General features: G+C 34.2%; 1 protein-coding gene across 2 annotated transcripts in view; it reads right to left on the minus strand.

Moving 5' to 3' along the window:
- The window catches only part of LOC143256197 (short transient receptor potential channel 4-like), a 59,899-nt gene that overhangs the window by 8,893 nt on the left and 26,751 nt on the right, over positions 1-24,255 (minus strand). The window contains exons 5-11 of one of the 2 annotated variants that reach the window (XM_076513066.1): positions 23,221-23,408; positions 17,689-17,868; positions 11,114-11,411; positions 10,611-10,716; positions 10,296-10,506; positions 8,183-8,349; positions 4,248-4,485 (exon numbers count right to left, since the gene is read on the minus strand). In XM_076513066.1, the coding sequence (XP_076369181.1) occupies positions 4,248-4,485; positions 8,183-8,349; positions 10,296-10,506; positions 10,611-10,716; positions 11,114-11,411; positions 17,689-17,868; positions 23,221-23,408 (1,388 nt within the window). The remainder of the gene's footprint in view (positions 1-4,247; positions 4,486-8,182; positions 8,350-10,295; positions 10,507-10,610; positions 10,717-11,113; positions 11,412-17,688; positions 17,869-23,220; positions 23,409-24,255) is intronic. The other variant, XM_076513067.1, reaches the window with a different exon arrangement.

Raw genomic sequence — 24,255 nt, forward strand, 5'->3', positions numbered from 1 at the left:
TAAAGCTTTTATGTAAACTATCTACTCTACTGATAGTTCTATAACAGCATAAAGCTTTTATGTGAACTATCTACTCTACTGATAGTTCTATAACAGCATAAAGCTTTAATGTGAACTATCTACTCTACTGATAGTTCTATAACATCATATAGCTTTTATGTGAACTATCTACTCTACTGATAGTTCTATAACAGCATAAAGCTTTAATGTGAACTATCTACTCTACTGATAGTTCTATAACATCATAAAGCTTTTATGTAAACTATCTACTCTACTGATAGTTCTATAACAGCATAAAGCTTTTATGTAAACTATCTACTCTACTGATAGTTCTATAACAGCATAGAGCTTTAATGTGAACTATCTACTCTACTGATAGTTCTATAAGCTATTTAGGCCATTAAATGACAACAAAACTTAATATATATAGTGTTAAAATCTGTTTTTATCAAGGTGTATTTGTATAGTGCTGATAAATTGACTTATTCTAGCATATACTGGTACCATATGCTAGATCCTTTTTATATAGCTAAGTCAGTGCAAATCTACCATGACAGTTATTTCAAACCCTGACTCATTTAGTTGTCAACAGGGATTAGTGAAGAATACTGTCCTGTCTACATCAGGTACAGTATACAATATTATCTATTACTGTCCTGTCTACACCAGGTACAGTACACAATATTATCTATTACGGTCCTGTTTACACCAGGTACAGTATACAATATTATCTATTACTATCCTGTCTACACCAGGTACAGTATACAATATTATCTATTACTGTCCTGTTTAAACCAGGTACAGTATAATATATTATCTATTACTGTCCTGTCTACACAAGGTACAGTATACAATATTATCTATTACTGTACTGTCTACACCAGGTACAGTATATAATATTATCTATTACTGTCCTGTCTACACCAGGTACAGTATACAATATTATCTATTACTGTCCTGTCTACACCAGGTACAGTATACAATATTATCTGTTACTGTCCTGTCTGCACCAGATACAGTATACAATATTATCTATTACTGTCCTGTCTACACCAGGTACAGTATACAATATTATCTGTTACTGTCCTGTCGACACCAGGTACAGTATACAACACTATCTATCACTGTCCTGTCTGCACCTGATACAGTATACAACACTATCTATCACTGTCCTGTCTGCACCTGATACAGTTTACAATATAATCTATTACTGTCCTGTCTACACCAGGTACAATATACAATATTATCTATTACTGTCCTGTCTACATCAGGTACAGTACACAATATTATCTATTACTGTCCTCTCTGCACCAGATACAGTTTAAAATATTATCTATTACTGTCCTGTCTACACCAGGTTAGTATACAATATTATCTATTACTGTCCTGTCTACACCAGATACAGTATACAATATTATCTATTACTGTCCTGTCTACACCAGGCACAGTATACAATATTATATATTACTGTCCTGTCTGCACCAGATACAGTATACAATATTATCTATTACTGTCCTGTCTACACCAGGTACAGTATACAATATTATCTATTACTGTCCTGTCTACACCAGGTACAGTATACAATATTATCTATTACTGTCCTGTCTACACCAGGTACAGAATACAATATTATCTATTACTGTCCTGTCTACACCATGTACAGTATACAATATTATCTATCACTGTCCTGTCTACACCAGGTACAGTATACAATATTATCTATTACTGTCCTGTCAGCACCAGATACAGTATACAATATTATCTATTACTGTCCTGTCTACACCAGATACAGTATACAATATTATCTATCACTGTCCTGTCTACACCAGGTACAGTATACAATATTATCTATTTCTGTCCTGTCTACACCAGATACAGTATACAATATTATCTATCACTGTCCTGTCTACACCATGTACAGTATACAATATTATCTATCACTGGTTTGTGTACTCCAATGAATTATACAATACTTCCTTTGACTGATGTCTGCAGCAGGTAATGTATATAATAGTCTCACTGACTGACCTGTGTATATTAAGTACAGTTTACAATATTTTCTCTTACTGACCTTTAAAAAGCAGATATGTTACACAATAGTGCATTTTGAATCAGCAACACAACACGAATTAGTTGGAAATTGTAAAATATCTTCTCTGCCATTTGAGAATATTATAACTCTTGTACATTAAGTCTAAAATACCTCAGTTCTTTAGTATAAACTTATAGTTTCTACACTTGATGAATCTCGGATACAAAATAAAAGTGGGTTCTGCTTCATTCCCCTTAAGGAAGAAGACGAGATGTTCCACATTAGAATCGTGTTCTTCCTACATCAGCTGAAATGAAAATAAAGCATTAAAAAGAAAGCAAGCATGCCCATATTAGAAGTCCGTCTATTTGGTTCAGAAGCATTTTCTTGAGAAGAAGACATTATGTGCGTTCTATTCACATTGTAGATGTTACTGAGAAACAACCAGTTCAATGAACTACACCCCTCAAACAACTGGCACTTGGCCAACCGCTACACCTACTCTATGTCCTATTCTTTGTGGGTGTTGGGGTTTAGATCTACAAGACTTTAGTTGTGATTACTTGTATGAGAACTGTGACAGCTTGGATCATTATGTGTCCTACGATGAGGTACACAGGTATTCACAGTCCACAGCCACAAGTGAATAATCAGTTCAAGTTCATCATACCTTTGTCCCTGGTCTGTTCTCATAATGGACAACGGATAATGTTGACCACCAAGTTTCACTGATTATTGGCCAAAACGCATTTCACACTACGACTGTGACCATATGTGTAGCAGGTAGTACTGATGGAATTTAGATAACTGAGCAAATAATTCAGTGTTTGATAAACCATATGATGTATTCAGAGCTTGTTGGTCAGCACTGATATCACTTAGTTTCTGGTGTATCTGGGACAAATAAACTTCATAGAACTGTTATGCATGCCAGTTCACATAAAATGTGTTATATTTTTATTCAATACAGACATAATGGTATATCATTCTCTTCCTTCCTATGATCCACTTTATATGGACTTGAATTGTTAAAACAAGACATGAAATCCATGTTTTCTACAACAGATGCCCACTTGATATTGATAATAACAGGTGTAAAACTCAATATATTTATTTAAATTCATGTATAAACTTTAACAAGTTGTGTTTATGTTAAATAAACCATTGATTATTGTTCAAACATAAATATGATTCCTATACCATTCTACCATTTTATAAGTTTTTGTTTGTTTGTTGAATTTCACGCAAAGTTAGCCATCTCTAATTTAGCAGTGTACGACCAGAAGGAAGGCAGTGAGTCATCACCACCCACTGCCTACTCTTGGGCTACTCTTTTACCAACAAATAGTGGGATTGACTGTCACATTATAACACCCCACACCTGAAAGCGATTGCAAAACTCTCTTCTCTAACATAAAGATGACCTAAGAAGGTCAAAACTTTGTTTGTATTTTAATTTAAGGTGTTCTAAGAACTATTTCCCATATCTGTGTTATACATATGTGTCACAGAACATCATTTCATATCAATGTGTCACAGAACATCGTTTTATATCAATGTCACGGAACATCGTTTTATATCAATGTCACAGAACATCGTTTTATATCAAAGTGTCACAGAACATCGTTTTACATCAATATGTCACAGATCATCGTTTTATATCAATGTGTCACAGAACATCGTTTTATATCAATGCATCACAGAACATCGTTTTATATCAATGCGTTACAGAACATCGTTTTATATCAATGTGTCACAGAACATCGTTTTATATCAATGTGTCACAGAACATAGTTTTATATGAATATGTAACAGAACATCGTTTTATATGAATGTGTCACAGAACATCGTTTTATATGAATATGTAACAGAACATCGTTTTACATGAATGTGTCACAGAACATAGTTTTATATGAATATGTAACAGAACATCGTTTTATATGAATGTGTCACAGAACATCGTTTTATATGAATGTAACAGAACATCGTTTTACATGAATGTGTCACAGAACATCGTTTCATATCATGTAAAAGAGAGATATTATTTCTACAAGACACTTTGAGGTTAGGTACATATTTGTTTTTATAAACGGACTTAGAGAACTGGAGTAATCATTTATCTTATTACTGGTTATTTTGAATACTTCGTCTTGAACTATCCATTTCTCTACGTTTTACATTTAACGACGTGAAAGTGACTATTACTACAACTTACAACAATGTTTTGAAATGAATTTGTCATCATGGCGACGAGTATGTTAATTAGAGCTATAATGATGAGAAGATGATAGAGGGCATATAGAAAATGGCCGACTCCTTCCGTGAAAACATGGTGATTAAAGATGGAATTTGACGTTGAACTATTGCCTAAATCGAGCATAACTATGTCAACTGCTTCAACTGGAGACATTCCAAACAGAGCCCAGAACAGAGTCTTAACAGACTGGTCGAAACTGTAGGAATGTTCATTATATTATGAGTTACAACATAGAAAATCAGAAGAAATCAACTTCGGACAACTTGAAAACACTAGGTTTTATAGTATGTAACAAAAATAAACTTGAGACAACATGGAAACCACTAGGTTTTAAAAGAACGTTACAAAACTAAATTTGGGGCAAGTTAAAAACACATCGTTTAATAGTGTGTTACAAAAATAAACTTTGGGCAGCATGGAAGACACTAAATTAATAATGTGGTACAAAAATAAACTTGAGGCAACATAGAAAACCCTAGGTTTTTTATAGTATATTTAAAAAAGATACTTGAGACAAGACAGCAAACACAACGTTTCACATTATATGTTAGAATAATAAACCTGGTAAACATGGAAGACAATAGTTTTTATACAGTATGTATCAAAAAGAAAGAGTCCATGTATTATTAATATCCTATCACATTACTTGTAATTCAATAAAACACATCAGTACACGTGATATTGGTATACCAACACATTACTGGTAATTCAATAAAACATATCAGTACACGTGATATTGGTATACCAACACGTTACTTGTAATTCAATAAAACACATCACTACACGTGATATTGGTATACCAACACATTACTTGTTATTCAATAAAACACATCAGTACACGTGATATTGGTATACCAACACATTACTCGTTATTCAATAAAACACATCAGTACACGTGATATTGGTATACCAACACATTACTTGTAATTCAATAAAACACATCAGTACACGTGATATTGGTATACCAACACATTACTTGTTATTCAATAAAACACATCACTACACGTGATATTGGTATACCAAGACATTACTCGTTATTCAATAAAACACATCAGTACACGTGATATTGGTATACCAACACATTACTCGTTATTCAATAAAACACATCAGTACACGTGATATTGGTATACCAACACATTACTCGTTATTCAATAAAACACATCACTACACGTGATATTGGTATACCAACACGTTACTTGTAATTCAATAAAACACATCACTACACGTGATATTGGTATACCAACACATTACTCGTTATTCAATAAAACACATCAGTACACGTGATATTGGTATACCAACACATTACTCGTTATTCAATAAAACACATCACTACACGTGATATTGGTATACCAACACGTTACTTGTAATTCAATAAAACACATCACTACACGTGATATGGGTATATCAACACGTTACTTGTAATTCAATAAAACACATCACTACACGTGATATTGGTATACCAAGACATTACTTGTAATTCAATAAAACACATCACTACACGTGATATTGATATACCAACACGTTACTTGTAATTCAATAAAACACATCAGTACACGTGATATTGGTATACCAACACATAACTCGTTATTCAATAAAACACATCAGTACACGTGATATTGGTATACCAAGACATCACTTGTAATTCAATAAAACACATCAGTACACGTGATATTGGTATACCAACACGTTACTTGTAATTCAATAAAACACATCAGTACACGTGATATTGGTATACCAACACGTTACTTGTAATTCAATAAAACACATCACTACACGTGATATTGATATACCAACACGTTACTTGTAATTCAATAAAACACATCAGTACACGTGATATTGGTATACCAACACATAACTTATAATTCAATAAAACACATCACTACACGTGATATTGTTATACCAACACGTTACTTGTAATTCAATAAAACACATCAGTACACGTGATATTGGTATACCAACACATTACTTGTTATTCAATAAAACACATCAGTACACGTGATATTGGTATACCAACACGTTACTTGTAATTCAATAAAACACATCAGTACACGTGATATTGGTATACCAACACGTTACTTGTAATTCAATAAAACGCATCAGTACACGTGATATTGGTATACCAAGACATTACTTGTAATTCAATAAAACACATCAGTACACGTGATATTGATATACCAACACGTTACTTGTAATTCAATAAAACACATCAGTACACGTGATATTGGTATACCAACACATAACTTATAATTCAATAAAACACATCAGTACACGTGATATTGGTATACCAACACATAACTTATAATTCAATAAAACACATCAGTACACGTGATATTGGTATACCAACACATTACTCGTTATTCAATAAAACACATCAGTACACGTGATATTGGTATACCAACACGTTACTTGTAATTCAATAAAACATATCAGTACACGTGATATTGGTATACCAACACATAACTTATAATTCAATAAAACACATCAGTACACGTGATATTGGTATACCAACACGTTACTTGTAATTCAATAAAACACATCAGTACACGTGATATTGGTATACCAACACGTTACTTGTAATTCAATAAAACACATCAGTACACGTGATATTGGTATACCAACACATTACTTGTAATTCAATAAAACACATCAGTACACGTGATATTGGTATACCAACACATAACTTATAATTCAATAAAACACATCAGTACACGTGATATTGGTATACCAACACATTACTTGTAATTCAATAAAACACATCAGTACACGTGATATTGGTATACCAACACATAACTTATAATTCAATAAAACACATCAGTACACGTGATATTGGTATACCAACACATCACTCGTTATTCAATAAAACACATCAGTACACGTGATATTGGTATACCAACACATAACTTATAATTCAATAAAACAGACCAGTACACGTGATATTGGTATACCAACACGTTACTTGTAATTCAATAAAACACATCAGTACACGTGATATTGGTATACCAACACATAACTTATAATTCAATAAAACACATCAGTACACGTGATAATTGGTATACCAACACGTTACTTGTAATTCAATAAAACACATCAGTACACGTGATATTGGTATACCAACACGTTACTTGTAATTCAATAAAACACATCAGTACACGTGATATTGGTATACCAACACATAACTTATAATTCAATAAAACACATTAGTACACGTGATATTGGTATACCAACACATCACTCGTTATTCAATAAAACACATCAATACACGTGATATTGATATACCAACACGTTACTTGTAATTCAATAAAACACATCAGTACACGTGATATTGGTATACCAACACGTTACTTGTAATTCAATAAAACACATCAGTACACGTGATATTGGTATACCAACACGTTACTTGTAATTCAATAAAACACATTAGTACACGTGATATTGGTATACCAACACGTTACTTGTAATTCAATAAAACACATCACTACACGTGATATTGGTATACCAACACATTACTTGTAATTTAATAAAACACATCACTACACGTGATATTGGTATACCATCACATTACTTGTAATTCAATAAAGCACATCAGTGAATGGGATAGTGGTATACTAACAACACATATCAAGAAGTTTGTTTGTTTATAAGTGTAAGTTATATATTGTATTATCAGTTCTCTGTCCATCGCAGGAATTTAAAACCCAGTGTTAAGAGTGAAAAGTTTTTTTATCTTTCAATTATTGGGTGGATATATTTAGAATCAACTAGAATTATTATTTTCTTAGAACTTTTCTTTTAAAACCATATTTAAATTGAGATCTAACTGGAACATTTGATAACGTTAGATTTTTACCAAAGCACATAACCTTATTCTCTGTTTGCACGTGCTCAGAACCAACCTGACAAACGAAGACATCTGTACTACGTTCTTCCCTGAACTATCTACATAACTCATTCCACTGTAGGCCTGGTAGAGCCGGGTCAGACCCGTAGCAAAGGATAAAATAATGATGAAACAAATACACAGGAAACCAAACATTTCATAGCCCATATGTTCCAAAGACGCCTAAAATAAATCTGGTATTTAGATGAATGGTAAAACTGTCATAAATTTTTGTCAACGAAACTTTTTAATCTGGTATCTATAACTTATTCTGGGTAGCAACTTTCGACGTCACAGTCAAGATATCTAAAACTTGTGTAACAAACATTTAGAAACAATACAGCTCACACATTTATTTCATAATTCGGAAATTAACATTTATTAAGTATAGACAGTAATGTTACTTTTCACTTAGCGAATGAACTGTTTCGTTCAAGAAAGTTAGCCTTGAACATACGTAGGGTGTGTACTTGTTTGGTACACCTCGCCAAAGACATGTTCACTTCAATTCCTACAACCAAATCACTTAACCCCCGCCACCAAAAGACTCAGACTCCAAATCGTTTTATGTATCTAGTTCTCTGATATTTATAACGACATTATCATAAAAATCATTTATTGTTGAGAGTTAAAGTTAGCCATAACTCAAACATTTATAAAGTATCACCCTATTTAACTATCTTTAACCCTTATCTGTTTGTAAGACATAATCTTAAATACATATGTATATACTAGAAATTAAAAAAATAAAAATTATAAAATGATTCGGATACAAAAAGATGAGACACTATAGAGTATTTAGAATGGAAGGAAAATTTGCATTACCCACCCACAGGGTGAATATACGTCAGGTGGTAGGATACACGAATTGGACATACAGATTTTTTTAAATACTCACTAGATTCTGATCTTGTTTCTATCCTTACATCTCATGATGTTTAGAATCAAACTTTTTGTAACATTAGTTTCTATACCTTTTTAAGCGTCTCGTCTACCAGCTGGTTGTAAAATTAGTTTCTGTACCTTTTTACGAGTCGTGTCGACCAATTAGATGCAACTTCTGAGTGAAAAGCATTATTTTACCAAATTTTTCAGTTGTTTTCTCTAGTATGGTCTGTGGAAGTTACTTCTTGAAGCAAGATAAGTCATTAACAGGATAGTGCGCGGCACAGTAAAGGATAATACGGTAAATTATCTACTTCTATATAAAACACGCAATAGTTTAGTGATCAGAGACCGTGAATAGTACCGTGGGCTGTAACTAGCCTATTGTAGATTACTTGCTGCTCTAGATATGGTAAGACACACCCTAGGAGCTAGTGACGTGCTTGGCACACTGTGGTTTAAGAGTTGCAACTGATGGTCAGCAAAAAGAAACTCGATATTTATGACGCCTGTTTTCTAGACGTCAAAGAAAGTTAGCCAATCTCTGTATCTCAGGACGGCTGGTATGGGTATTAACAAAATAAAGCAGAGAACAACGTTTTGATTTTCTTAGGTCATCTTCAGGTTAACAAAGAGAGAGCTTACAACTGACTGTTGCCGGGCACACGTCTTAGGGACGAGAGTATAAACGGGTACGGGATTGTAGGGGGCGTTGCAGTTAGATATTAAGTTATTTATTAGATTAGATATAAAGGTATTCCTTTGTTCTGGTTTAATTTTGGTTTTAGTTGTTTTATATGTAAGGTTTCTTTGATATTGCGTTTGTTTGTATTTGTTTCCTTATGTGCCCTGCAACAGTCAGTTGCAAACTCTCACTTTGTTAACCTGAAGACGACCTACGAAGGTCAAAACATGGTGCTCTGGTTTATTTTGGTAAAAGTGTTAATACCCATACCAGTCGTTCTAAGGTATGTTTTTATTTCAAGTGCGTTTCTCGTCATCACGAATTAGCCGATCTGTATAAGCATTTTAAAGAAGGGTTTTTCACTCTGTCCTGAGGTAACGTATAGGTTACCATTTTTAACCGGACCCATCTATAAGTAATAATAGCTACAGGGTTCTCTTAAAAACTATGATTAACTTTACTCAGATTCAAACAAACTGACTTATCTTTTATAAAATATATCCTTATAACTGTGGTTAACCTTATTCTAATGCAATGAACATTTAATTCTAAACGTCACCTGAATAGGCCCGGCCAATCGACTGTGTTGACAAAAGTACATAAGACGGCCACAGGTCAGAATGCTGGCAATCGCCAGCAAGGCTTCGTGGATTAAAGTCGCATCAAAACTGGACCAGTACTTTCGTTCAACGACACAATCCGAGTCAAAATACGCCTTGATCCAAAACACAAATGTCATGAGAAAAACTGCTTCCATAAACATATCGTACCTGATGTCAACAAACAAAAACAGATAAATCGATAAGTAGTCAGCTCTGAAACGTACACATACAGTTTGTGAAAGACACGCGAAATAAAAACGAGAATGTTTTACCAGTTCCACATGCTTCTGATGCACGTTTTCATGCTTCTTAACCAGACGTGACGTGCAGTGTTCAAGATAAAACCAGCTACCCACACCACTATCACCCATTCAAGGCCTAAGAATACAGAATATTATTAATATTCTGATATTACAGCATATCAGAAACAAGCTTTATTGACATAGTTTAGATACAAACGTACAGTCTCGTGACTTGTTGGTACCACTCGTAAATTTGTTGTGCAAATACGGTGGTTATTACAGAAGCATTAATTTCATTAAATATTATTATTGTTTTTTTTAATAATCAGAAAAACTTTAAGCATTTCGAAATACAATACGATTTCTAGTATTTTCAAAATCATAAATTTTTACAGATTATAGATAAGTTACAAAATAATAAACTAATTTCCATCTGTATCTATTAATGTCTACTCTTCTCAAAATGCAAAACCTATTTATTGTTGACGACAGCACAGTTGTGATTTGTATAAAGAATCTTGGTGTTTACTCACCCGTTCTTGGCGGTCCACGGGAACTGCGAGTTTTATCCAAGTTAATCAATGTAAACACCAAAACGCAGAAGATGATGTGAGATGCCATGTCATTTAAACATATACCAACAGGACTTACAAGTTTTGTTGTCAGTTTGGAGTTGGGAAAACACAGGGGAAACAGCCAAGTAAAAGGAAACGCTATTAGCCTCACGAGCAAATGTATAACTTTCCCCACCAAAGAAATGTGAGCCCAAGTCAACCAGTAACCTTTCCATTCACGGTGTACCAGCTGTTGAACCTTGGAGTGAGCGACAAACTTTAAAAAAATATATAAATTATCCTATTAATGACAGAAAACCCAGCGACTTAGTTTTAAAATTATATTAACTAGTAAGCTTTTAAAGAGAGGCTCGTTAAAGATTAACAAAAAATATTAAATGTTGAATCAAAAACCGAAGATTAAATTTTAAGGCCTAAAACTAGTGTCTCTGCATGATGTTTTTCAAGCTACAAATTCCTGAGTTGACTCGATGTGTACAGTACTGGAATTTATGTATATTTGTTTTGAATTTCGCACAAAGCTACAGCAAAGCTATCTGCGCTAGCCGTCCCTAATTTAGCAGTGTCAGACTAGAGGGAAGGCAGCTAGTCATCACCATCCACCGCAAGCTCTTGGATTACTCTTTTACCAACAAATAGTGTGATTGATCGTCATATTGTATCGCCCCTACGGCTGAAAAGGCGAGCATGTTTGGTGTGACAGAGATTTCAATCCACGATCCTCAGAGTAGAAGTACCGGAATTAATAATCCCAGTCTGAGTGTAGACACTATTTTAATAATCCCAGTCTGAGTGTAGACACTATTTTAATAATCCCAGTCTGAGTGTAGACACTATTTTCAGCCATTTTTGTTTTATTTTTTGTTTGTTTGTTTGTTTTTTGAATTAAACATAAAGCCACACACTGGGCTGTCTGTGCTCTGCCCACCACGGGTATCAAAACCCGGTTTTTAGCGTTATAAGTCCGCAGACATACCGCTGAGCCACTGGGGGGCTTCTTTTTTGAGCCCTTAGTTCTAGGCTTGAAAATATAATATTTGCATTTTGATCAACTTGAACTTTTTAGATGATCCCTATTGCCCTTTCCAAATTATAATTTTTTAGTAATGTTGTTTATTAAATGTTTTGTGTCCATTTATAGAGAACTGATTTTAAGTTATATATTTTTATTTATATATGTTTTTCAACAGTTTGTTCCTGTACTCGCTTCTTTATCACCCAACCAGCTTATTCAAAATAAATAACACAAGTATACAACAAATGATAAAGATATGTACTGGTATGAAACTACAATAAGCAAAATAAATAACACAAGTATACAACAAATGATAAAGATATGTACTGGTATGAAACTACAATAAGCAAAATAAATAACACAAGTATACAACAAATGATAAAGATATGTACTGGTATGAAACTACAATAAGCAAAATAAATAACACAAGTATACAACAAATGATAAAGATATGTACTGGTATGAAACTACAATAAGCAAAATAAATAACACAGGTATACAACAAATGATAAAGATATGTACTGGTATGAAACTACAATAAGCAAAATAAATAACACAAGTATACAACAAATGATAAAGATATGTACTGGTATGAAACTACAATAAGCAAAATAAATAACACAAGTATACAACAAATGATAAAGATATGTACTGGTATGAAACTACAATAAGCAAAATAAATAACACAAGTATACAACAAATGATAAAGATATGTACTGGTATGAAACTACAATAAGCAAAATTTAAACTTATTCCCAAAGGACCATCGTCAATGCAATGATTGTATCTTCATAGATTTAATGATCGGTTCTATCAACGTCGGCCCGGTATGGCCAGGTGGTTAAGGCACTCCATTCGTAATCCAAGTGTTGCGGGTTCGAATCTCCGTCACACCAAAGATGCTTGCCCTTTTACTCGTGGGGGCGTTATAATGTGACGGTCAATCTCACTATTTGCTGGTAAAAGAGTAGCCCAAGAGTTGGCGGAGGGTGGTGATGACTAGCTGCTTTCTCTCTAGTCTTACACTGCTAAATTAGGGAGAGTTAGCGCGGGTAGCCCTCGTGTAGCTTTGCGCGAAATTCAAAACAAACAAACCAAATCCACCAATGTCATAGGTGTAATATAACAACATAGCAATCAACTTTTAAATAGGTGATGTGCATATGCGGAGTTCCATATGGTATATCTGCTTAGGTTCTGACAATTTTGCTGTGGATTTCTTTTACTGGGATTATACACAAATCCTACACAATGGGCTGTTTGTGCTCTATCCATCACAGGTATCGAAACCCGGTTTCTAGCACTGTAATTCCAAAGACATATTGCTGTGCTTACTAGGGGATTGCTGTAGGTTTGTGAAACAACATCAAAAACGATAATATAAACAAATCGACAAGTTTTGTCTAATAATACTGAAATCACTTATTTTGATTATTTAAAGTGTTCAATTTGTATACCTTACAGAGGATAAATTTTAAATATCTAACAAAAAGGTTTAAGGTAGTAACCAGTAGATATTTGTTTACTGAAAAGAAAGTCGAAACTGTCACATAATGTTGAAATATTCACAACTTCTAATAAAAGTGTATTCACCTCATGTGTCATCTGCTAGCCTAAATAAACTTGTATTCACCTCATGTGTCGCCTGCTAGCCTAAATAAACGTGTATTCATCTCATGTGTCGCCTGCTAGCATAAATAAACGTGTATTCACCTCATGTGTCGCTTGCTAGCCTAAATAAACGTGTATTCTCCTCATGTGTCGCCTGCTAGCCTAAATAAACGTGTATTCACCTCATGTGTCGCCTGCTAGCCTAAATAAACGTGTATTCACCTCATGTGTCGTTTGCTAGTCTCGATAAACGTGTATTCACCTCATGTGTCGTTTGCTAGTCTCGATAAACGTGTATTCACCTCATGTGTCGCCTGCTAGCCTAAATAAACGTGTATTCACCTCATGTGTCATATGCTAGTCTAAATAAACGTGTATTCACCTCATGTGTCATATGCTAGTCTAAATAAACGTGTATTCACCTCATGTGTCGTTTGCTAGCCTAAATAAACGTGTATTCACCTCATGTGTCGTCTGCTAGCCTAAATAAACGTGTATTCACCTCATGTGTCGTCTGCTGGCCGAAATTCGTCTGCTGCTACACTATTCTTGTTATTTTATCTTCATTCGAAGCCACTGTAAGCCTAATACAATATTCTAAATCCAAGGTTATATGTTGCTGGAACGTCTGACATGCTTCACTACTGTGAGTAGCGATTTAGGCTTAAGTTACTATTAGTTGTTTTGATCAAAGTTTTCATTCTAACTAATTTTATTCTTTTTCAGTTAAATTTGCCATAATTAACTCATTATTTAAATGCAGACTGGTAATCAGATAGAACTAAGTGAATGATTTTTAATGAATGTGGGTGTGGACTTCATGCCTACACTTTCTACTAGTATTTCGTTCCTCGAACTAATTGTTGTAAGATATTTTAATTTTGTTTACTACAGAAAGATGCAGGTAGTTTGTAACGACTAAATTTAGAAAGTTAAGATGACCATGGCAGTTTCAGGAAACTCTAAAAATGTGATATAAAATCTTGTTCTATGTGTTTTCTTATAGCAAAGCCACATCGGGCTATCTGCTGAGCCCACCGAGGGGAATCGAACCGCTGATTTTAGCGTTGTAACTCCGTAGACTTACCACTGTACTAGCGAATCTTGTTCTAAACACGATGTAAAGTTCTAGTACGTTCAAACGTAAATTGTATAACGACGTTCCCTAAAGCCTTATATGCATGTCAGAGTAAAATAGAAAGTAAAATGCTTTAAGGGTGAATGTGTGTTAGGTATCGTGTTACTTTGTACAAGTTGATTTTATGATGTGTTGCACTCTTAGAGTGCTGAAGAGTTAGGCATACAACATTGAAGTGGCTGGTAAATGTTTAGAGTCTAAAAATCCAGATAACAATATGGCTCCATAAGTACCACAAATACAACTTTAAGTGGCTGGACCATAAAGGTGTTGATGAATTATCCTGAAGAACATGTTTTAATGTAGAATGTGAAACGAGAGAAGCACAAAAGAGCAGACATGGACAACCTAACGCACAATATTGATGGTTTAGAATTAATGTTGTTTAATACTTTAATGAAAGCTATGCAGATAAAACACACGAGATTAAAACTGATTATTCAATGGATCACGAACTAAACAGAAAAAAAATTTTCTCATGGCAAACAATCATCCAGTATAGTCCAAAGATGATGTTGTTGTTTGTTTTTTGGATTTCGCGCAAAGCTACACGAGAGCTATTTGGGCTAGCCGTCCCTAATTTAGCAGTGTAAGACTAGAGGAAAGGCAGCTAGTTATCACCACCACCGCCAATTCTTGGGCTACTCTTTTACCAATGAATAGTGGGATTGACCGTCACATTATAATGTCCTGACGGCTGAAAGGAAAAGCGTTTTTGTTGTGACAGGGATTCAAATCCATGACCTCAGATTACGAGTCTTAGCTACTTGACTGCAGTTTGTTACATCCAATGTTTCTATATTCTTAAGTATTTCATAATCTCCACCTCCCTTCAGTGGCTTGAAACTTAGATGTCAAGAAAACATTGTAGTAAGTAAGAGGTTGCTTATATTTCCACCAAAGAACCAACCTGAGTGATAAACAGCACTGTTGTGTTGAAGCATTACTTGATTTAGTTGCTGGTGGGATTCTTTGTTCTCTAGCATAACTCTTGAGGTAAATAAATCTACATATTACATCAAAATGGCCAGAAATGTGTTATGTTTCTAGCCAGGAACTCTAGCACGAAAATATGTCTAAAATAGGTTTCACAATTTGGTACCTATGAACCTTCACTCAGTATCAGGGAATCAACTTTAACCTTCACTCAGATCAGGGAATCAACTTTGTTTGGAGAAATGTGAAGTTCCTAGGAACAAAAGACCAAGACAACAACCCTTCGTCCATTTGTTGATGGTCGAGTAGAGAGATACAATGATATATACACTGTTGAATCAATTAGCCAATGGTCGAGTAGAGAGATACAATGATATATGCACTGTTGAATCAATTAGCCATTTATTTAGACCAACATAAAAATGTAGGAACAAAATATTTCACTATTGCTGTTAACTTATCCTATAGCAATACACGAAGCTACAGACAACACACCATGATTACTGATGACGGGAGAGAATTTAAAGTATCATTGTACTTTTGTACTGGCATCCAGAGAATAATCACTTGAAAGAATATTACACAAAATATGTAGATAAATTAAACAGCATAATTAATGTTATACATGACTATACCTGGAAAAGGCATGAATCAGTTGGTGATCTGAAGGTAAAGAGGCTACAATATTAATGTTGATAAGACTACGTTCCATCAAGCGTAGCTGTAACATCCCTGATGCAAGAAAGGAAAAACTTAAAAGTTAAAAAGTGCTTGGAAGATATGCACTACTAGAAGAATAACCCAAGCCAATGGTCGTCCACGATGGATATCTTTGGAAGTACATTGGTGAGAAAATGGCTAAGTAGTAACCACAGAGAAACTGTCACAAGAAACTCAACGTGTTGAGGAACTTTGGGTTCTTACTGAGATTCTTCCAGGCTATCAATAAGAATAGAACTCCAGTGAATTCACTCTATTGTCAACATAGGAAAAACAGCAACAGAGAAGTTACTGACAGAATGGGACATCAAGTAACACACATCTTTATCCAATAGACCCCAGAAGAGAAATCAATCAAATTAAACTGTTAAGAGAAATGTTAGTAATGTAGTGAATTATTCTTTTACAAGGATTATTCAAGTGACTATCATTAATATAAATACTAGTAGGTCAGCCACTTTGTAAGCTGTTAGTGAAAGGGATTTATTTTCAGTGAAATATATGTATCCGTATTACTTCTAGTATATATTCAGTTAACTGATTGAGCAGACGTAATATTATACAAGAAGCTAATTTTTTCTTTCGTATCATTAGCGATGTATTTCTGATAAGGTTTAATAACTTGTTAAAAACTAGATTATTAAAGTACATTGGACAAACAAATGTATGAAACTTTAAGTGTATTAAACTATATATTCTACTTGCTCCTTTTAAATAATTAATATTACTTAATAATTCGTTTTCGTTTGGAATTTCGCACAAAGCTACTCGAGGGCTAGCTGTGCTAGGCGTCCCTAATGTAGCAGTGTAAGACTAGGGGGAAGGCAGCTAGTCATCACCACCCACCGCCAACTCTTAAGCTACTCTTTTACCAATGAATAGTGGGAGTGACCGTCACATTATAACGCCTCCACAGCTGAAAGGACGAGCATGTTTGGCGCGACGGGAATGCGAACCCGCGACCCTAAGATTACGAGTCGCACGCCTTAATAATTCATTAAATTTAATATTACAACTTATTATAGAATACTGTTTTTTCACGGCTATGTTTCTTCTAAATTCAAATCTTGGAAAATAAATCAAATTTTCCACTTAAGTCAAGAAAACACTTACCTCTTTCTGTTCATGTTCTAAGGCTAGATAGAGGGTTGGATAAACAGTGTGTATATATCTGGTGTCTGAGAACTCTGTGTCTCTAGAAAGCATAATTTTCACTTCCAGTTGAGATTCACATAATGAGATGAGGTCTACAGCAAACTCACGCAACTCTCGACACATGACCACATACTCCACCTATGTACATAAATATATGTTGTGTAACACTTCGTACATGATCATGTACTGCACCAACATAGATAAATCTTAACTTTTGTAACTCTCAAAACATGACCACATATTGTCATCTTTATAAATAAATATAATTTCTGTAATGCTCCACACACGACAACAATCTCTACTGAGATAAACAAATCTAAGTTTCATAACTATTTATACATCACCATTTACTCTACGTAGATAAATAAGTCTTAGTTTCCTAACTCTGCACACATGACCACATACTTTATCTAGATAAACAAATCCAAGATTTATTGCTCTCCACACATAACCAGGCACTCTACCAAGAAAAACAAATCTAATTTTTAAAAACTCTTCATACATGAACAAGTACTCTACCAAGAAAAACAAATCTAATTTTTAAAAACTCTTCATACATGAACAAGTACTCTACCAAGATAAACAAATCTAATTTTTTATAACTCTTCATACATGAACAAGTACTCTACCAAGAAAAACAAATCTAATTTTTAAAAACTCTTCATACATGAACAAGTACTCTACCAAGATAAACAAATCTAATTTTTATAACTCTCCATACATGAACAAGTACTCTACCAAGATAAACAAATCTAATTTTTATAACTCTTCATACATGAACAAGTACTCTACCAAGATAAACAAATTAATTTTTATAACTCTTCATACATGAACAAGTACTCTACCAAGATAGACAAATCTAATTTTTATAACTATTCATACATGAACAAGTACTGTACCAAGATAAACAAATTAATTTTTATAACTCTTCATACATGAACAAGTACTCTACCAAGATAAACAAATCTAATTTTTTATAACTCTCCATACATGAACAAGTACTCTACCAAGATAAACAAATCTAATTTTTATAACTCTTCATACATGAACAAGTACTCTACCAAGATAAACAAATCTAATTTTTATAACTCTTCATACATGAACAAGTACTCTACCAAGATAAACAAATTAATTTTTATAACTCTCCATACATGAACAAGTACTCTACCAAGATAAACAAATGTAATTTTTATAACTCTGCATACATGAACAAGTACTCTACCAAGATAAACAAATTAATTTTTATAACTCTGCATACATGAACAAGTACTCTACCAAGATAAACAAATTAATTTTTATAACTCTCCATACATGAACAAGTACTCTACCAAGATAAACAACTTAATTTTTATAACTCTCCATACATGAACAAGTACTCTACCAAGATAAATAAATCTAATTTTTGTAACTCTCCATACATGAACAAGTACTCTACCAAGATAAATAAATCTAATTTTTGTAACTCTCCTTACATGACCACATACTCTTCCTACATGAATAAATCTAAGTTTTGTAACCCTGCATACATGACTAGGTACAGTACTAAGATAAACAAATCTAAATTTTCTAACTCTAGATATATAGTCACATATTCTACCTAGATAAATATATCTAAACTTTGTGACACTCCACACATGACCACTTACTCTACATCGATAAATAAATCTAGGTTTTCTGATTCTCCGCACTTGACCACATACTCACCTGCATAAATAAATCTATGTTTCTGAACTCCCCACACACGACTACATAATCTACTTAGAGAAACGAATCTAAGATTTATCACTCTCCATACGTGACTACGTACTATATGTAGATAAATAAATTTAAGCTTCGTAACTCTCCACAATTGAATACGTACTCTACGTACATAAATAAATCTAAGTAACTCTCCACACATGACCACGTACTCTACCTAAATAAATTAATCTAAGTAACTTTCCGCACGTGACCACGTACTCTACACAGATAAATATAATTTTGTAACTCTCTACACATAACCACGAACACTACAGAGATAAATATATCTAAGTTATGTTTTTCCACACATAACCACATACTCTGCCCAGAGATGCCAACTATTTCAAATGACTGAGCGAAATGATTGTAGACAGAACCCTTTATCATTTGCAGCTACTAGGCCTGACCAATATCTATAAGCTGTTTATTATTACATTATTTTTATAACTATTAATATTTATTACTGCTATAGATTGCTCATTTATGACCATGATTGCATGAAGATCACTTCTGCATGACTGTGTTTTGTGTATTTAATAAATAAATTAAAAAAATATATTTTGAAATTATGTCTTTTATTTAGTTCAGAGTGACAAACATAGTGATAAAACAACATTCAACAAGTACAAACAGTAAGCAGAAAAAGCCTTTGTGTAAGAACTAGTTTATGACACTTATTGTAATAGTTTGGCAGCTGTTGCAGCCTTTGCTTTTATGAGAATGTCTCTGGATGGTTGAGAGTTATAACAACATCGTCCATTTGACTGCATACACATCTTGTGTGTTATAATACTGCTCAAAATTGAGAAATCTTTGCTCACTTTCAGTTTTGGATCAGCAACCTCTGTGTGAATCAGAAGTTCATCATTTAGAGGGAAATGTTTCATCATGTAATTTGTACCTGCAATATAGAATTTCTTGACACTGGTGTAGAAGCTGATCAGGTCCAGGTCCTTTTAATATTTAACAATGTATTCCTTGGCAGCATTTCCAATAGAAACTGCCTCATCAGACTTGTGTAAGGATTCATTGTTGTAGTCAAGTTCAGTGATGTTGCCTTCAAAATATTTTGACTTGATGTATCTGACAAGTATATTTTTAACTTGTGTAATCAGAGTTTTATGCATAATGTGTATGCAAGGTTTTTCTTTTTGCAATATCAAATTGGCTTGCTCAAATAGAGGAATTGCAGTGTGAAGAAAAAACAAAATAACAAGTTTATTTTGTTGTCCAAGAAAACTGTTAACTTATTTAACTTGCTCTGTACGTAACTTTTCTTGGTTACTTCCTTGCTAGCTGTCGTTTTCTTCTCTTTTTTCATTGATTGTCTCTTCTTTAGTTCAAGGTCAGACTGCCTAAACATATATTGAGTTATATCAAATGTTTCTTTGTCTGCTTTTGGAAACTGTTGTCTTGTGTCCCTGTGTGGCTGAGAGAATGTCTTGACTGTGTCCCTGTGAGAATATCCTGACTGTTAAAGTCTTGCTGCCTGACTGATCTGCACGTTTAGATCTTTTTTAATCTAGATTTTCCTTTTCACAGTGAAAGTACTTCTTCAATGGCTTCCACATGTCCAATATTCTGTTGAGGCACACTCCAAGTGATAACCATCTTGTGTTAACAAGTTGTAGAATTTTTCTTGTTTCTTTGTCATACAATCCTTGACACTCTTTGAAATGTTGTTTTCTGCTGTCCAGAAAATAGTAGATATCAGTATATCATAAACTGGGCAGGGCAGTTCTCTGGAAGCTTTCTAGATAGCAATCAGGTGACAGACACAGCCCATAAGTAAATGCTAGGCTGTCGTCTTGAGATGTGTCCCATCACACCTTTACCTATACCGACATAACTGAGGCATTGTCTGAAGAAAAACTAAGACAGTTTTCCCATGGGATTTTCCTCTTTGTTAGTTCGTGGTCCAAAAGCTTGAAAATATTCTTTCCCGTTGAAGTTTCTTTCCATTCCACCATTGTCAAAAGAGAACAAACAATTTTTCCAAGCAAATGGTCAAGATATCGTACAACCATCCATGAGTCATCCATGTCTGTGGATCCATCTGTGGCTAAACTGTAAACACTGTTAGTAAGTATGCTTGAAATAATTTTGTCATCTTCACAACCCGACATTTGTACAATAGCTGTAATTTTGGTTCTAGCACAGCAATATTTTTTTGCTATATCAGAGTCTGGGAACATTTTTCTGAATAGATGTCCTGCATGATCGGCTACAGCTAGGAGCAAATTATGAACAATGACGAATTGCGTGAACATCACTTTTGCATTTATGGTTTCATATTCTGAATTCTTACTCATAAATGTCGTTATCTGCATCGTTTTTGTGTTCACCTCAGCCTTTTCTTGGTGAGATGCCGACTTTGTATGTCCGTAACAATCGTTTATCCTGCCATGTGCCACAGAAAAATAAATGTGACAAACTGTACAAAACGTATGACTGTCATTGACTTTTGATGCAATGACCGAATATTTTGCATTATACTCTTTCCTAAATTTTTGATTCACAGTTTTTATCTTTTTAGAGTTGCCAGATACAAGACAATCTGGTGAACGAGGCCTCTTTTTTTCCATCTTGTGAACGATCTCATTGGTGTTTCTATGCCGCTTAGAAAACGAGAAATACCCATCTACGCGAGCACTGATTGGCTGACAAGCACTGATAACGTAACTATGGGTTCCCCCACGTACCCAGTATAGAAAAGCACCGCACTCAAACTATTGGTAGACGTCGGAAATACAAATATTTTTTTATTATTTCAAGCACAAACATGATTGTTGCAAGTAGCCATTTGGACTATGTCTTTTATTTATTATCAAAATTTATTTGTATCTCACTAGAAATTTTCTTTTCACCCCTTTCAAGCCCTGGGGGAACAATTTATCACTTTATTGTATAGGCCTATATAATATATAATAATTTGGAAGTTGCAACAAGTCGTAATGTTTGTCTGTATGAGCGTATAATCGTAATGTATACACCAAAATCGTAATGATTAAGCTCAAATCGTAATGGTTGGCATCTCTGCTCTACCCACATAAATAAATCTTGACCACGTACTCTACTTAGATAAACAAATCTAAGTTTTGAGTTCTCCACACATGACCACGTACTCTATTTATATAAATAAATCTATGTTTTGTGACACACCACACGTCCCCATACTCTACCTAGATAAATAAATCTGTTTTGTAACTCTGCACACATGTCTACGTACTCTACTTAGATAAATAAATCTGAGTTTTGTAACTCTGCACACATGTCTATGTACTCTACTTAGATAAATAAATCTTAAGTTTTGGTAACTCTGTACACATGACCACGTTCTCTCTATAGGTAAATAAATCTAAGTTCTGTTACTCTCCATATATGACCACGTCTTCTACCTATATAAATAAATCTAAGACTTGTAACTTTCGATACATGACCATGTACTCCACCTAGATAAATAAATGTAAGTTTTATAACTCTCCATACGACTATGTACCCAACCTCGAAAATAAATCTACGTTTTGTAACTCTCGACACGTGACCACGTACTCTATCTAGATAAATAAATCTATGTTTTGTAACTCTCCAGACAAGACCACCTACTTTACCTCGATAAATAATCTAATTTTTGTGACTCTCCACACATTGCCACCACCTTCCTTACTATATATATCAGTGTGTTAAAACCACTGCCACCCTCTTTACTACATATATGAGTGTGTTAACAGAACTGCCACCCTTCCTTACATGATACTGTTCGTCCATATTAGTACACAATTCGAGCTCATCTTGCAAAAGAAATGTCGCTATTATGGGATCATCAGCGGTAAGGGAGACATAAATTGGACTGGAAATGGCCCGGTAACAATTCATTCTCCATGAGGCGAGATCATAGAAACGACTCTTCAAGCCTTCCTTGCAGACGTTACATAAACCTGTCGGTGAAAGAAGACAAAGTACAGTGAGATATGTATATAACTTGTCATTTGTATTAATCTTAAAGGAAATCACAAAACAGTCTCCTTATTTCTTGTTATTCATTTCAAAAACTTAGGCGAATAATTAATTACATAACACGTATCGGACACATCAATCAACCTAAGTCAAAATGTTTAGGCCTGGTATGACCAAGTGGGTTAAGGCGTTCGACTCGTAATCTAAGGGTCGCGGCTTCGAATCCCTGTCGCACAAATCATGCTCGCCCTTTAAGCTGTGGAGGCATTACAATGTGACAGCCAATCCTACTATTCGTTGGTAAAAGAGTAGCCCAAGAGTTGGCAGTGGGTGGTGATGACTAGCTGCTTTCCCTCTAGTCTTACACTGCTAAATTAGGGACAGCTAGCTTTGCGCGAAATTCAAAAACAAAAACAAACAAACAAAATGTTCAGAGCTTGAAAGTATTTGTTTCCTAGTACGTCGGTCATATGGTGACATCTACACAGCGACATCTTCTTTCGTATGTCCACGCATGACACGTTTCCTTTTAATGTGATTTCACTTCCTTCCATCAGATAGCTATGTCTCTTTGAACCAATTGGTAAAACTTCCCCACAATGTATGGTCACATCACATTAAAATTATAGTTACATTTTCCAGAATTCCGAAATAATATCCTTTTTATCCGATAGAAATAAAGTTAGATAATTCTTACCCAATAACTTCATTTTCCTGTTAACACGTTTCCTAGTTATCTTCCAATGTATAATAATTTCTTCATTTTCGAATCACACGTTACATTTCCCAATACTTATTACCCGCATCTGTTGTATACATTCTAATCAG

This window comes from Tachypleus tridentatus, chromosome 7 (assembly GCF_004210375.1).
Source record: "Tachypleus tridentatus isolate NWPU-2018 chromosome 7, ASM421037v1, whole genome shotgun sequence".
Taxonomy (NCBI): domain Eukaryota; kingdom Metazoa; phylum Arthropoda; class Merostomata; order Xiphosura; family Limulidae; genus Tachypleus; species Tachypleus tridentatus.